Genomic DNA, 16,539 nt, shown 5'->3' on the forward strand with positions numbered 1-16,539 from the left:
ACCAAATTTAACAGTACATTAGCAACATGCTAATGAAACATTTAGAAAGACAGTTTACAAATATCACTAAAAATATCATGTTATCATGGATCATGTCAGTTATTATTGCTCCATCTGCCATTTTTCGCTGTTGTTCTTGCTTGCTTACCTAGTCTGATGATTTGGTTGTGCACATCCAGACGTTAATACTGGCTGCCCTTGTCTAATGCCTTTTATAATGTTGGAAACGTGGGCTGGCATATGCAAATATTGGGGGCGTACACCCCGACTGTTACGTAACAGTCGGTTTTATGTTGAGATTCGCCTGTTCTTCTGAGGTCTTTTAAACAAATGAGATTTATATAAGAAGGAGGAAACAATGGAGTTTGAGACTCACTGTATGTCATTTCCATGTACTGAACTCTTGTTATTTAACTATGCCAAGATAAATTCAATTTTTCATTCGAGGGCACCTTTAAATGAATATATCAAGAAAACATTATTTGAGATTAAAAGTTGTGTAATTCATATTTTTTTGCTACTGTTGTAGTTGGATGAACTTTTAGTGCCTTCCTGAAACCACAATGATTGTTACTTAAAGATTTTTGACCACCATTCTAGGTCGAACGTCTAGTACATCATTGTAACCGTTTTTTTCTTTTTAATCTAAGCAACAAATTAAAATTAATTTCTGTAGTAATCAAACTTGTCACATATGTGGTTGATTAAATTTAAAATGCATTTAACGTATTAAAGGGTTAGTTCACCCAAAAATGAAAATTCTGTCATTAATTACTCATGTCGTTTCACACCCATAAGACCTTCGTTCATCTGTAGTCACATGAACTATTTTAAATATGTCTTTAGTAGCTTTCTGGGCATTTGAAAGTGTTAATTATCTTGCTGTCAACGGAGGCCTCGCTGAGCCATCAGATTTGATAAAAAAAATCTTCATTTGTGTTCCGAAGATGAACAAAGATCTTACGTGTATGGAACAACGTGAGGGCAATGAATGACAGAATTTTCATTTTTGGGTGAACTAACCCTTTAAAAGAATGAATGTTTTGACTACCTGATGGTGGATGCTAAAGCCGTGAAAACTCTGAAAATGAAACTGTTATTTTTGTATTTCTAAGCGGAGATGTTTTGTATAAATGATGGGCTGTGTTGATTGACAGGGCCTTTGTGTGTGAGAGTCCCCTGTGTAAACTCCAGCCCATTGAGTGCCACCTTCTCATGTGGGACTCTTTAGAGGTTTCTGCCAGTCCTCTTTCTTACTTCCTCTATCTCGCTCCTGTGACACGGCATCCTGCTAAACCAAAAATCGTATTGGGAAGAGGCCTGTCACTCACACGTCAACTTGAAGGGAAAAATATAGCGGCGTGGTTGGCATTCTCAAGCAGGCGCTTGGAAAGTGAAATGATGAACACCTGTTATTGACAGAGACTGGGGAAGGATGGGATGCAGGCTGGATTCAAACCAGCCTCTCGCGTATGAGAAGCGACGTGTTTAGAACACAAAAATGTAGACTTTGAAAGGGAAAAAGATTATATCACTTACTTATGAAGAACTTTTAAACGCCACAAGCTGATGTGAGGTAAATGGTTTATTACAATCAGTGCTTTGCAAACATGCAATGCAAATATGAATAAAAATAACTCTTTAATAATGTGAAAATAAATTATTGTACTTCAAAACATTACAATAGAAAATATTATTAAATGTTTTCAATTTTATTCAATAAATTGTATTCATAAAAACAGAAATAAATAGATATTTTGCCCAATTCCACAGTGGTACACTCTTAAAAATAAAGGTTCTTCATTGGCATCAATGGTTCCATAAAGAACCTTTAACATCCATGGAACCTTTCCGTTGTACAAAAGCTTCTTTATAGTGGAAAAGATTCTTTAGATTATTAAAAAAAAAAAAGTTCTTTTAGAGCTGTTCAGTGAAAGGTTCTTTGGGGAACCAAAAATGGAAAGGGAAAACCCCCTTTTGGAACCTTGATTTTTAAAATGTAACTTCTTTAGATTTAAGACATTTCAAAATTTATGGCAGTATTTCTGCTGATTTCCACAAAAGATACAAAAATGAATAAATAAAATAAATGTAACAAAGAAGTTAAATTGAAAAAAGAGAAAGCACAAAGGAAGTTTGTCCAATTTCATTGAGGTAATCTGATGGAAACATTGGATACTGATTATTTTTGCTGATTTATATAAAGGATAGTTATAGATAAAATTCCCTGTTGAAATGACCAGCACTGCTGTTTTGATGTTTCATCTGAGCTTCTTAACTAGCATAACCAGCAGAAACATGCTGATTTTTTCAGCAGGGTATGAAGAAGTGTACGGATGGCGATCATCTATCAAGAGAAACCGCAAAGCTCTGAACATGAAGAGACCAACCTGAGCCAAATGAGAAGACAGCAACACACCACCGAAAACCAAAGAAGCCACACCAAGAAACGCTCAACAGAAAATGCACAACACGCACTATAAACGTGATGCAACCATCCTTGATCACCAAGCAAGAAGGCATACAAACACCTTAAGACCGCTCTACATCCAACAGCCTCTCGGCCCATGAAAGACAGATCAACTCTCACCAGCTCCCACAAAACAGAAGCAACGAGGAAACGACAGAAAAGAGAAGTCCTTGACGTTTTTTTATTCCTCAGCTCTCGTGATGAGAATACAGATTACAATTGGAGAATCCCTGGCCATACAATCAGCTTCTCTAGCCTGCAAAACAAAAACACACATTATTTTTTACCTTCTTTAATATGTCTAATGCGTTCTGACAGGGCTTATGTTAGCTGCACTGAGGTTAGCAGGTCCTAATAGTCAGTAATAGTGTGTAGTCATTTTCATACTGGTGTATTTTCTAAACATAAGTAGTGGACTGATATGGGTTCTTCATTGGGCAAAGCGTGAGCCAGGTGGCAGAATGCAGAAATAATGCTGATATATATACATATACTGTATGTACACACACACACACACACACACACACACACACACACACACACACACACACACACACACAGACGTCGCTAGGTTTCCATGTTTTATGACTTTCTATAGACTTAATGATTTTTATACTGTACAAACGGTATATTCTATCCTAACCTTACCCCTAAACACAAACCTCATTTTACATTTTACATGTCAAAAACAAAAACAAAAACAAACAAACAAACAAAAATTTAGTTTGATTTATAAGCTGTTTTCCTCATTGGGCCCAAAAATGTCCCCACAAGATTATAAATTTATGGTATTACTACCCTTGTGCGGACATTTTATCCCCAAACGTCCACACGTCCCCCCACACACACACAAATTTAACTAAATAATAATAAAAAATTGGCAAAACTAAAGCACAAGGTTGATCATAAGGCTGTCCCAATAATAATTATAATTTATCAATGTATTTTAATTATATTTCTCACAATAGTTCATTATACATTTAAACCATAATTTAATAAAAATATTTTGATTCATAATATACTGTAATATTTAATTTACAAAGTAATATAACATCTAATTTAAACTAATATAATAAGTAATATAACTTTTTATTTGAATTTAAATTCTCCTATAAAACATTATCAATTTCATTTTATTAGTTTAATATAAAATTTAAAGGCATATCCGCGATACCCTCGGTTTCCAGTTTTATCTTTTACAAACCATGGAAACACCAAAGATGCTTTAATATATTACATGTACACATACATTATACACATACATTACTAGACTGAAAACTAATTATTGTTGTATAGTTCAACACGTTTAGTCTTATTGTTTAAATCTAGTTCTCTTGATTTTCAGAGAGTACCAATGCCTCAGAGAAAAACTATGTTGTCAAATGGCTAATACAGCATTTTCTCCATCACACAATACTTTTTAAAATTATTTGCATGCCATTTAATTTTCAACACAAGCCATCCAGCATTTAATAATGATATTCTAAAATCAATCTACTTCAGTGTGCAACAAATGTCTCACAGCAGCCGCCGAGCGAACGCTCAGAGTAACGTTATAACATTTTCAACACAGTAAAATGTCTCTAATATGATAAACAGCGCTGTGTTACCTCATACTCATGACCGGAAGAAGAGGAAGCGGTGACAGCGACATAATAAGAGCTCCGCTGCTCGCGAGGCGTGTCGCATTCGTCTCTTATTAGCAATCTGCTCCAGCGGCCTTGTTCAGCTCCAACATCACTCGGCAGTGCGCTGCTTTATACTACAGGAACGTTAAAAATCTCATCCATGAACATGATTTGTGCCCGAGTCCTGTCTCGATTATTTTCCACCGGCTGTGAACTAAAGACGACATCTCCCAAGATTCCGCGCTCAAACTCGCCGTCATCAAGCTACACCTTTGTTTTGAATAGGCGACCTCTAGTGGCAAAAAATCTACATATTGTAGCTTTAAGAATGTTAAAATAAAATTTAATTCAATAAAAATAATTTGGTGTATAATATTTAATATAAAATGTAATTAAAAATGTAATAAAATAAAGTAATATCACATTTAATTTACAATGCAATATAGCATTTAATTTAAAGGTGCCATCGAATTGAAAATTGAATTTACCTTGGCATAGTTGAATAACAAGACTTCAGTACATGGAAATGACATACAGTGAGTCTCAAACTCCATTGTTTCCTCCTTCTTATATAAATCTCATTTGTTTAAAAGACCTCTGAAGAACAGGCGAATCTCAACATAACACCGACTGTTACGTAACAGTTGGGATCATTAATATGTACGCCCCCAATATTTGCATATGCCAGCCCATGTTCAAGGTATTACACAAGAGCAGCCAGTATTAACGTCTGGATCTGTGCACAGCTGAATCATCAGACTAGGTAAGCAAGCAAGAACAATATCGAAAAATGGCAGATGGAGCGATAATAACTGACATGATCCATGATATCATGATATTTTTAGTGATATTTGTAAATTGTCTTTCTAAATGTTTTGTTAGCATGTTGCTAATGTACTGTTAAATGTGGTTAAAGTTACCATCGTTTCTTACTGTATTCACGGAGACGAGAGCCGTCGCTATTTTCATTATTAAACACTTGCAGTCTGTATAATGCATAAACAACTTCATTCTTTATAAATCTCTCCAACAGTGTAGCATTAGCAGTGTAGCATTACTTACGCGATTAGTAATGCTGCATGACGAACACTTTGTAAAGATCCATTTTGAGGGTTATATTAGCTGTGTGAACTTTGTTTATGCAATGATAGAGTCGAGAGCTCGGGAGGGGGCAGAGAGCGTGAGCAATTAAAGGGGCCGCAGCCTGAATTGGCGCATTTCTAATTATGCCTCAAAATGGGCAGTTAAAAAATTAATTAAAAAAAAAAAATCTATGGGGTATTTTGAGATGCAACTTCACAGACACATTCAGGGGACACCTTACACTTATATTACATCTTGTAAAAAAATGTTCGATGGCACCTTTAAAGTTTATCAGACCATTAAAGTAGTAAGAAATGTCATAAAAAAGTAACAAAATTCTCTGCAGCATCCTCCGCAGACCACCTGCAGTACTTCCATGGAGCCCTGGGTGTGAATATACTCTGAATGTTGTTTTAATATACTGGACAAAAACATAGTGAACTGCATAGACATTATAGATAATTATAATAGACAAACAATCCCACGGGTCTCTCTTGCACATTTGGTATCAGTTGCGTTCCGATGATGATATTGTGATGCTTTGAGATCATATCACGAAACAGCTGCCGATACCCCCACCTAGCGACTACTAGATGCTCTAATGTAATGCTGTCATCAAACTGCTTTAGAGACATTGCTTCTCATAAAATTCCACCATTGCAGACAGCGACTGCTGAGGCAAGACATTCTGCCTTAAATATATGTACATAAGCTGTCAAGCGTTCAGCGACTGTCTGATGAATAATGATGTTTGGTGCATTAAACTGAACCTTCCACCGCTGAAGAAGGGCCGCTCACAGTCTGGAACCAAGAACAATGAGACGACGAAGAGGGGGTGAAAGAGAGATTGAAAGAGACAAAGAAAGAAATAGCCATTGATATTTCAGAACAAGAAGACAAAGCTAAACATTTCACCCGTAAATGTAAGGTTTCCTTGATCACTCAGCACTTGTTCTTGTTTAATCCATATATGAAGAGATAACACTGACAACAACACTGCAGAGAATACTTCTCATTAGCTCTGCTTCATTATGGCTCTTAATTAAGGCTGGTCTGAAGAAGACTGAGGTGGCTCGCCAATTTGCCAGAGCAATGAGTCACGTTCCTTCGCAAAAACCAGGAACATTAAGTAAAGGATTTGACTTATAATAGGCTTTCATTCATCGCTCAGACACAAGAAGAAATGACCTGAAAATATTTGATGGAGTATAAAAAGCATATGAATGAAACATATCTAAAAAGCGTAAGTAAAGGTGCTCGTAAAAGAGAAATCAGCATTTTAAAAAAATCAGCATTTTGGATTCGTCTGCAGTCTCCATTGACTTTCCACGCCGGAAGTATAAAAGGTGATGTCGCATCTGTTTTTGAGAGGGCTGGGCTGGGCTATGTTTGTGTGTGCGAACGCCTCTTTGAAATGTTTGTAGCCCTAATGTATGCTTGATTTGTTACCCTCTATGCTGTTTATTTGCCTTATTCTTTGTTCTACCCCTTGCATTTAGTTTTGGTTATTTGAGCAGGGAGTGTGTCCGTGCTCTTTACTCACCTGTTTGGTAAGTTTGAGACGAGAGCAGTGTACGAGGTCACGTGACATACGTCGTGCTTCACGTAGTTCATTTTGATGTATTAGTTCACTAGTTTAGGAGTGTTGCCACCCGCTGTAAGTTTAGCTTTAGTTAGGTTAGGGTGAGTGAGTAGCATGCTGAAGATGTTGCTTTGATTTTTTTTTGAATATTCTAGGTTAGATTTAAATCCTTTAGTTAGAAGAATTTTGTTTTATTTTGTTATTTGATTTGGCAACACTCATGCTCTCTTCATTATTTCATTTGGTGAGTTTGTATTATCCCAAAGTTTTCTTCTTTTTCTTTTTGTTTATTGTTAAAGGGTTAGTTCACCCAAAAATTTCTGTCATTACTCACCCTCATGTTGTTCCACACCCGTTAGACCTTCGTTCATCTTCAGAACACAAGTTAAGATATTTTAATGAAATCCGAGTTTTTTTTTTTTTTTTTAATCTCTTTTGGAAAGCAACGAAATATATATATATATATATATATATATATTTTTTTTTAAACAGGCTGATGCTGATTATATTGATTTTTTGGGCTGACTAATATCCGTCTACAGTGTCTACATAAAGCAGCAGCAATAATAATAATAATAATAATAATAATAATAATAATAATAAATATTTTTGTATTATTTTTTTCAGCATTTGAAACAAAAAATACTCTTACTATTATTATTATTATTATTATTATTAAAAAATGCTGAATTAATTAATTTGATTATATTAATTTGTACTATATTGGCTGATGCCAATTATATAGAATTATTGGCCTGGCTAAAATGTGTGTATCAGTGGTCAATAAAGATGCAAAGATGTAACCAGGTTAGTGAGTAGATTTATTTGTGCAGTTTGAGGCTATAACATCTGCATACTGATCTGAAAGCATTTTTTGCGCAGTGAAATTTTTCAGATCAGCTTTAAGAAAAGTAAAAAAAACAAAAACTCAAGCACGATTCCAACTTTCCTCATGGAGGATTTATAGATTTGGCAAAATGCTATGCAGACTTCAGAGGTTGACTGATTTCTCCTGGACGTGAAAACTGGAGCAGCCAATGAAATATTCAGGGCCAGTTTGAGCAACTCCATGAAATCTGAGGCGGTGATTCTGAAACCCTTCTTTCACATACACAATCCATTATAGACAGTTAATCATCAAAAGAACAAAAAATAGAAATAGCACGGCTATTCTTCAAAATAAATGGCACAGCAGATGTAAATAAAGAATCTATATTAATTTATATATTATATTATATTATATTATATTATATTATATTATATTATATTATTATATCACACACACTATAAGTATTAGTAAAGCTATTAGTAATTACTTCACTATTAACTACAAATTTTGCCTCAAACTCCTAATTACTAACAGGAAGTGATGTCATCATGGTCAAACGTCTGCCAAAATAAAGGCAGGAGTACAGGATTCTTCTGAACAGGACATTACATGATTGAGCCATAGAGGTGCAGAGGGAGGACGGCAGCTCTGACAGTGATGCTTGTATAGTTAGCTGCTGTTTGGCAGCAGTCCATTTGAATCCAGCGTACTAAACCACTGACGTGTCGTCCCTGGACACACTCGGCACAGGCTTCACACAGCATACTAGACTACAGCGCACAGAGACGTGTGCGCATGCGTGAGAACATACACGCAGCGGGAGAAGCGGACAGCCTGCCAGACTCCTGGAATCACTGGAGTTATTAATCATGCAGCACTAATTACAGTAGGCACGGAGAGGAAGTGACTGCAGTGGCCACTCATACATGCACACAAGCAAACTAGAGGAAAAATACTGGATTGATCAGAGATTGTGAAGAACATGAGTAGAGTTAGTGATAAAAAAAACAGGGTGAGGGCTTTTGGTCTTGTTCACCATCTTCTCAAAAAGAGTGGGCTTAAATGTACTGTATTAATACTCATATGCAGGTGACAAAATATTTAGTAATATTTAATAGTGTACACACACACACACACACACACACACACACACACACACACACACACACACACACACACACACACTAATCCGCTGGCTACATAAGTGAAAATGTCCAAATTGGGCCCAAAGTGTCAATATTTTGTGCGGCCACCATTATTTTCCAGCACTGCCTTAGCTCTCTTGGGTATGGAGTTCACCAGAGCTTCACAGGTTGCTACTAGAGTCCTCTTCCACTCCTCCATGACGACATCACGGAGCTGGTGGATGTTAGAGACCTTGCGCTCCTCCACCTTTGAGGATGCCTCACATATGCTCAATAGGGTTTAGGTCTGGAGACGTGCTTGGCCAGTCCATCACCTTTACCCTCAGCTTCTTTAGCAAGGCAGTGGTCGTCTTGGAGGTGTGTTTGAGGTTGTTATCATGTTTGAATACTGCCCTGCCCAGTCTCCGAAGGGAGGGGATCATGCTCTGCTCATTCATGGTTCCCTTAATGAACTGAAGCTTCCCAGTGCTGGCAGCACTCATGCAGCCCCAGACCATAATTTCAGGGTCTTGGCAATCTTCTTATAGCCTACGCCATCTTTATGTAGAGCAACAATTCTATTTTTCAGATCCTCAGAGAGTTCTTTGCCATGAGGTGCCATGTTGAACTTCCAGTGACTAGTATGAGAGACGGTGCGTTCCAAACGGGATATATCACCCTCCGAAGGGCACTTCGGAGTGAAAATAATTATGGCCGCCATATTGAAGGGTCGTTCCAAACCGAAGTGCTCAAAACTGGCCACTTCAAAGGGCCCTTCGGAATGAAGGATTTCAAAGGGTACAACTGATGGACACTTCGGCTCCCCATGATCCTTTGCACAGGGAAGTTGTTTGACGTCACAGAATGGGAACAGGAGGTTAGGAGTTCGATTTTACCTATAAATGTATAGTATTTTTCTATACTACTGTAATATTTAAATGAGTTCATTTTGGTACATTATGGTCAAAATGACATTGTACTTCAACAAAAATACTTTACAGCTCCTTTTATCAGTCCATTTAAATGTTTAAAATACATAGATACAATATACATGGTGCGATAAACCTAAAATAAATAAATAAATAAAGTAACGTTAAACAAAGGGGCAGCTTGCACAATCTACTCCTCCTTGATTGTCTCGTTAAGATGATGCTGAAGTGCGTTCCAAAAGAAGAGGTTTTTTTACCCCTACACCCTTCATCCCTTCGAAGCTCTCACTCCGGAGGGTAAACCCTTTGAAGGGATTAGGGCAGAGTGAGAGCGATAACACAAAATTTAACACACCTGCTCCCCATTCATACCTGAGACATTGTAACACTAACGAGTCACATGACACCGTGGAGAAAAAATGGCTAATTGGTCCTAATTTGGACATTTTCACTTAGGGGTGTACTCACTTTTGTGGCCAGCGGTTTAGACATTAATGGCTGTGTGTTGAGTTATTTTGAGGAGACAGCAAATTTACACTGTTATACAAGCTGTACACTCACTACTTTACATTGTAGCAAAGTGTAATTTCTTCAGTGTTGTCACATGAAAAGAATATATTTACAAAAATGTGAGGGGTGTACATGGACATACACTTGTTAATGCTGATGGTGAGGAATTACAGTTGCAACATCTCATAATGAAAGTCAAACTGAGTAGCGAATCACTGAGAAACGTCCTGCTCAAGTCGTCCTTGTGATGGAGGTTTGGGTTGAATAACTAATTCTTCCAATATTTCACAATTGGACTCGCACTTGGATTGATATGGTAAAATTGACTGCATTGTTACTGTCTTTACAGTGTATACAAATCGCTGAGCTTTAGGAAGCCTCCGGAGCTGTAAGCAGTAGACCAATCACAACCCCATCTGGCCAATCAGAGCAGAGCAGGTTTGCAGAAAGGAGGGATTTAGAGAGACTGATTCATCCGACGAGTCGTTTAAGAATCATTGAAAAATGTGGTAAGGGGCAATGTATATTATGAGAAAACTAAAGTGTTTTTTTGACTTTGATGCAAGTAAACCTGTTTTAGGAGACATCCTAAATGATATTAGGAACCTTTTAAATTGCATAAATTTGTGCACTTTTTTAATAATACTATATTTTCACACTTTTGTTTTAATGAAAATATCATATAAAACACCTCATCAACAAGAGTGAGAGAGGAAAAAAATTGAGAAATTCACTTGCATTAAATGGAGAGTGGATCTGTTGTGTTTTACTTTAAACACTGATGGTGAATATTTCACCCAGTCACTTTTAAAGGAGATATGATCTCCAGAGACACCTCATGATGAAATACTTTCTGCCGAGTTGGAAAGACGCCCTGGAGACACCCCCTGTTTTTCAGCTCAGTAAATTATGTGGACGTGATCTCACTGTGCCAGATTTTGACAATCAGCATTCAGTCTAGTCCACAATGGAGCTCAAACATCAACTTTTTCCAATGACCTACTACTACTAAATGCCCCGAAAAATGCAATATGTATTAGATAGTCCATGGATGTGAGTTCAAAAGGAAGATGGGAGTATTTCTAGTCTGCCTCACCAAGTGTGACACATCAAGTCCAGATGATGGACATAGACCAGAGGACCCCAGACCACAAAACAAAACCATTCCTTCAGGGCAACTGTTAAAACTGATGTTACCAAAGATGGATCTGAACAGAAAATGTGCCTTTTGGCTTCATTGTATTTTTCCATTGACCATTTTGCGAGTCTCTTAAAATTCATCAGGCTGACTGATGCTCTGAACTGAGATAAATAGCTGCTTCAAGGTCCCTGTTTCAACCTCAAACAATAGACAGCCTTCTCCCCTGCCTTCGTCACAGATGCGAACAGATGGCGGCATTCATTCTTTCTTGAACACGTACACATCTGATGCAGACGCAGCGCTACGTCCAGCATACAATATGCCAGAATATTCGTAATTGCATACAGAGATTCTCTGGAGAGCAAATGTGAGTTATGCAATAACCGTTTGGTAATAGTGTGCAATTTAAAATACAAAATGCATGCACATCAGCAAAAATTGCTCGCACATCCTACATTGCAAGGCAAATGCCCCATAATCCTATTGCGACAAGTTTTAGGCAAAGTTTTTAGATTGTATTTATTCAACATTCAATAAATCCGACACTTTATTACTCTTATCTTAATCCACGAGCAGACGTTTTCTTATGTCGAGGGATTACGCAAACTGCTGACTAGGTCGCCCTGAACGCGCTGGAGTGGAAAAAGAAAAACCCCTCTAACTTAAGCAGTTCAGCATGTTGAGGCCTTCAGTGAAGCTCAAGTATTGACTTCCATCAAAAATTCTTTGATTGGATTGACAGAAGCAAGTGCTTTAGCCGCTGATGAGGTAACCTAAAGTAATTTATCACTGACAGACGGGAAGGTAGCATGGACAAACATATACGCACATCAAAATCACCACACCAGAAACTCACCAGAAGACAAGCTTCACAGGCAGAATTAAGCTGATCCAAAGGGACCAAAGAAGTGTTTAATATCAATACAATATTGTTGTCCAAACCGTGGAGAAATGAGCAATCAGCAGCTTAAGAAGTAGTACTCTGTCAAACTTTACATGTAGCCTTGCTAGCTAAATGATAGCTGGATATATACATACAGGAAGTTGAGACAACAAAAACATAAGTGTCTAATTCAAGAACTTAAGTTCATATTTTAAGGACTCAAGATGCTGACTTTTAATTTAAAATCACTTCATAAGAACAAATAAACTGAAGACACAGTAAGTTGCACATAATGGAGAAGCTAAATGCTAAAAGGAGCTGAATGCTACACAGTCACAGTGTATGCCTGCAACTCTGTATGCATTAACCATCACATTGTTGGCTGAATTGTGAAGAATGTGTGAAATAATGAGCTTTATCTAGCAAGTAAACAGCTTAAGAAGTAGATTTTGCCAAACTTTTCATTTAGCCTTGCTGGCTAAATGGTAGCTGCTTATACAAGAGGTGGACACAATAAGAAAAACAAGTTATCTAATGCAAGAGGTTATGTCCATGTTTCATATACTCCAGATGTTGCCTTTTAAATTTAAAATCACTTTACGAACAATTTGCATGCACTGAAGATATAATATGTTGCACAAATGGAGAAGCTAAACGCTAACAGAAGCTAATGCTACACTGTCACAGTGTATGCCTGCTGCATTGTATTTTTAATCATTTTTGTTGCAAAAATAGATTAATTTTAATATCCTAATCCACACATACCACTTGTTTTTCATGCTAATCTGTCATTTTTAACATTGACACTTTAACACCACCATGTGAAACTCAAATGAAATGCATCCAAACAGCTGTTTTGTCAATTATTTTTTGCATCTTGCACTTTGGACCAGATGCTTTTTGAGCAAGATGCAAAAAATAATTGACAAAATACATCCTGTATAGATTTAATGAGCAATTCTTATTTCTTATGGAATGATTCTGTGTTATTCGTGAAGGTTGGCAGCTCTAACCTTGTGTAACCTGAACTTAACGTGTCTTACTCATGGACACAATACTGAAAAGTCATGTACAGTATTTCCCCCTGTAAGGTTCAAATCCACCTCCCTTCAGTTTCCAATCTGGATCTTCAACCACTGTATCACTTAAACTGGACCTAACCAGTTGGAAAGTCACTGGTCCTATCCTACTCATCATCTCCTAAATACAGCACTCAAAACAGACTCAATTTCACACTACAAGATTTTACAAGAAGTGCTCGCCGGATGGCATCTAGGAACAGAGCCGGTCAAAGGACCGGTGGCGGACAAGAATGAAAAAGAGATTTGGAGACGCCGCACTGCCCGTACAGCATATTGAGGACCATTAAAGTAGAAAGAGATTAGAGCTGCGGTGTGACGATGAGAAAGTCTGCCAGCTCAGTCTGAGGGAATGAGATCTGGTACTGGGATGCTGTGATGAGAATGCCTCATGGGATGGCTACAGTTTTTTTTTAAATAATATGTTTCTGCATGTCACTTCCTAAGACACTGGCTATGTTCGGAATAGAATAATAGCGTAAATTGCGCAATAGCACTACATGTATGCGCAATGATGAATGGTTCAAACAGTATATAGTAGTCACATGACCTCACCATGCTGCAATTCAGCTGGCTATCGTAATGGAAATAAATTACCCCATGTCATCTTTAATATATTGCATTGTGTGATACAATATTTAATATTAAAAATACTACTACTACTAATAAAATAATAATTTTGATATAGTTAAGTATACTAAAATACACATTAAATTGACAGCCGTAATCCACACTGTATTCCATGAATACACATATATACACATTTTTTTTTTTGTAATTTATCGTACAACTGTATAATGGATAGGGCTGTCAATTTAAGCAAATATTAATTATTATTATTAATGTTTTTATTAAATGAAATATCTATGTATTCAAGCCTTATTTATTCTCTAATTATTCAACCACTTTTTCTTTTTAATTCATAATTAATAATTCATAATAATAATTATGACAATTATACCAAATAACAGTCCCAATATGTGACCCTGGACCACAAAACCAGTCATAAGGGTCCGTTTTTTAAAATTTATACAAGAAATTTTGAAATTTATCCCAATTTTGCATTATGTATATATTTATGTACATTTCCATTGATGTATATTTTGTTAGGATAGGACAATATTTGGTCGAGATACAACTATTTGAAAATCTGGCATCTGAGGGTGCAAAAAAATATTGAGAAAATTGCCTTTAAAGTTGTCCAAATGAAGTCCTTAGCAATGCATATCCACTCACAAAAATTTATTTTTTTACATATTTACATTAGGAAATTTACAAAATACCTTCATGGAACATGATCTTTACTTAACATCATAATGATTTTTGGCATAAAATAAAAATCGATAATTTTGACCCATTCAATGCAATTGTTGGCTATTGCTACAAATATACCCGTGCAAGTTATGACCGGTTTTGTGATCCAGCATCACATATTAGGTTATGCAGGTATTTATACTATATGCTGGGGAAATAGTAGACTAGTATGGTAGTATGCAATTTCGAACATAGCCAGTGACAAATGGACATACAGTTTAGCTGCATGTTTTGGCTCGATCAGCAGACTCTCACCTTTAGCCTGCTCTTCATCCTCCCTCTCTTCCTCTTCCTCCTCCTCCTGCACTTGGCTGGGGGGTCTGTAAGGCGGGGGGAGGCGCATGGGTGGAGGGACACTGGTCTGTCCTGCTTTCTGCTTGAAGAGAAAAGAAGAGACTGTATGTGAGAGAGAGAGAGAGCGCGATTAATGCAGCACACTGTGGAAAGACACTACAAAGGACACAGGCAAACAAATAAACAGTGACAGATGAATATGAATGAATGCTGCTGGGAGAACTGTAGACAGAGAAAGACGCAATGATTTTAAAGAAATAGTTCACCAAAAAATGAAAAGTCTGCCATCATTTACTCATCTTTGTATTGCTGCGTACAAAAGAATCCTTCTTTTGAATCAGATCTTTTCAATTAAATCCAGTTCACAAAACCCATCCATTGATTTGCTTACAAATCAGACTAATTCAGTTCTTAAATAATGACTTCAGTTTACATCCGTTTCTCCCACAAAGCTACTTCAGAAGACTTTTAAAAAAGTGCATAAGTCATATGGATCCCTTTTACGCTATTTCTATAAAGCTTTTCTATTAAATTTTGAATTTTTAACTATTCCTCAAAAGGCAGAGCAAACCCACTTAGAAACCCCAACAAAGCATGAATAAGAGAGAACGATGATAAGAGCATGAGGAAAGCTGTAAATGGAAGCGGGTAGAAATTAGGCGAGGGGCTATTACGAGAAGTGGTTTTGTAAAACTGCCATTGTTGGAGAAAAGCCTCAGGAAATATGTGGAAAGTCACCGCAGAAGTTATCATCAACATCTCAATACAAGGCACTTCAACTCACACTGTTCTATAGATTCTCAACAAACTATTTATTAGGGATGCAACCATGTTTCACAAGGATACTTGCCTATACAGGCATTTTGGCATAATTTTGAGTGAATTTGTACGTACAACTGCAAGAAGACATGAAAGAGAACTCGATTTAATAGGCTATTCATGCGCTGTCTGAGAGGCAGCTTTCTGGGCGAGCGCTTCGGATGTTTGAAAACGTCATGTGATTACTGTACCACCTTCATGTAATAATGTAGGGAACCACTCTTTATACATAAATCATGTAACAGGTCATGTTTTTACTTGCACATATAATTTAGTTTTAATTCAAAGGACGCATGTGTGCTGAGTGAACGATCAGCAATCAAGAGCATGAAACAGAAGTGCACTCTCTCTCTCTTCATTTTCAGTTAATGTTAGTAATATGCTCATCATTTTACTTTCTATGCTATTGCCATATCCGAGCGAACTACAAACTTTCCAGCAATGTCTGTGAAAAGAGGGATGTGCGCTCGACAAGCTCACGCGTCTGTCCCTCTGCGCTGCGTTCTCTTATCAGCTCAAGCACAGCAGCTGTATAGGTGTAAATATTTCATCTATTTAACATTCTATTAATTTGATACATTTAATTCATAGACATCCTTCTCTGATATATCCATTCTGCTCTGTTTGCCCTGTTGTTTTTTTGTCACTAACACTGTACTGTACAGGCTGTGTGGTATCAGTTGTTGGTATCGGACAGGGGTGTGACGAGACAAGTAGCTCAAGAGACGAGACGAGACTCGAGATTGAGTTCACGAGACGAGACAAGATTTTTAAACACTATTTTTAAGAAATCTTCAATGGCGAAATACATGACTAGAAAAAAGGTGTATTTGAAATGTTTTAACTAATCATCT

General features: G+C 37.0%; 1 protein-coding gene across 8 annotated transcripts in view; it reads right to left on the reverse strand.

The window, feature by feature from the left end:
- patj (PATJ crumbs cell polarity complex component) overlaps window positions 1-16,539 on the reverse strand; it is a 146,260-nt gene that overhangs the window by 61,872 nt on the left and 67,849 nt on the right. For 6 of the 8 annotated variants that reach the window (XM_048164647.1, XM_048164674.1, XM_048164688.1 and 3 more), the window contains exon 30: window positions 14,828-14,948. In XM_048164647.1, coding sequence (XP_048020604.1) covers window positions 14,828-14,948 — 121 coding nt within the window. The remainder of the gene's footprint in view (window positions 1-14,827; window positions 14,949-16,539) is intronic. The other 2 variants (XM_048164691.1, XM_048164664.1) reach the window with 1 other exon arrangement.

This window comes from Megalobrama amblycephala, linkage group LG2, assembly GCF_018812025.1.
Source record: "Megalobrama amblycephala isolate DHTTF-2021 linkage group LG2, ASM1881202v1, whole genome shotgun sequence".
Taxonomy (NCBI): domain Eukaryota; kingdom Metazoa; phylum Chordata; class Actinopteri; order Cypriniformes; family Xenocyprididae; genus Megalobrama; species Megalobrama amblycephala.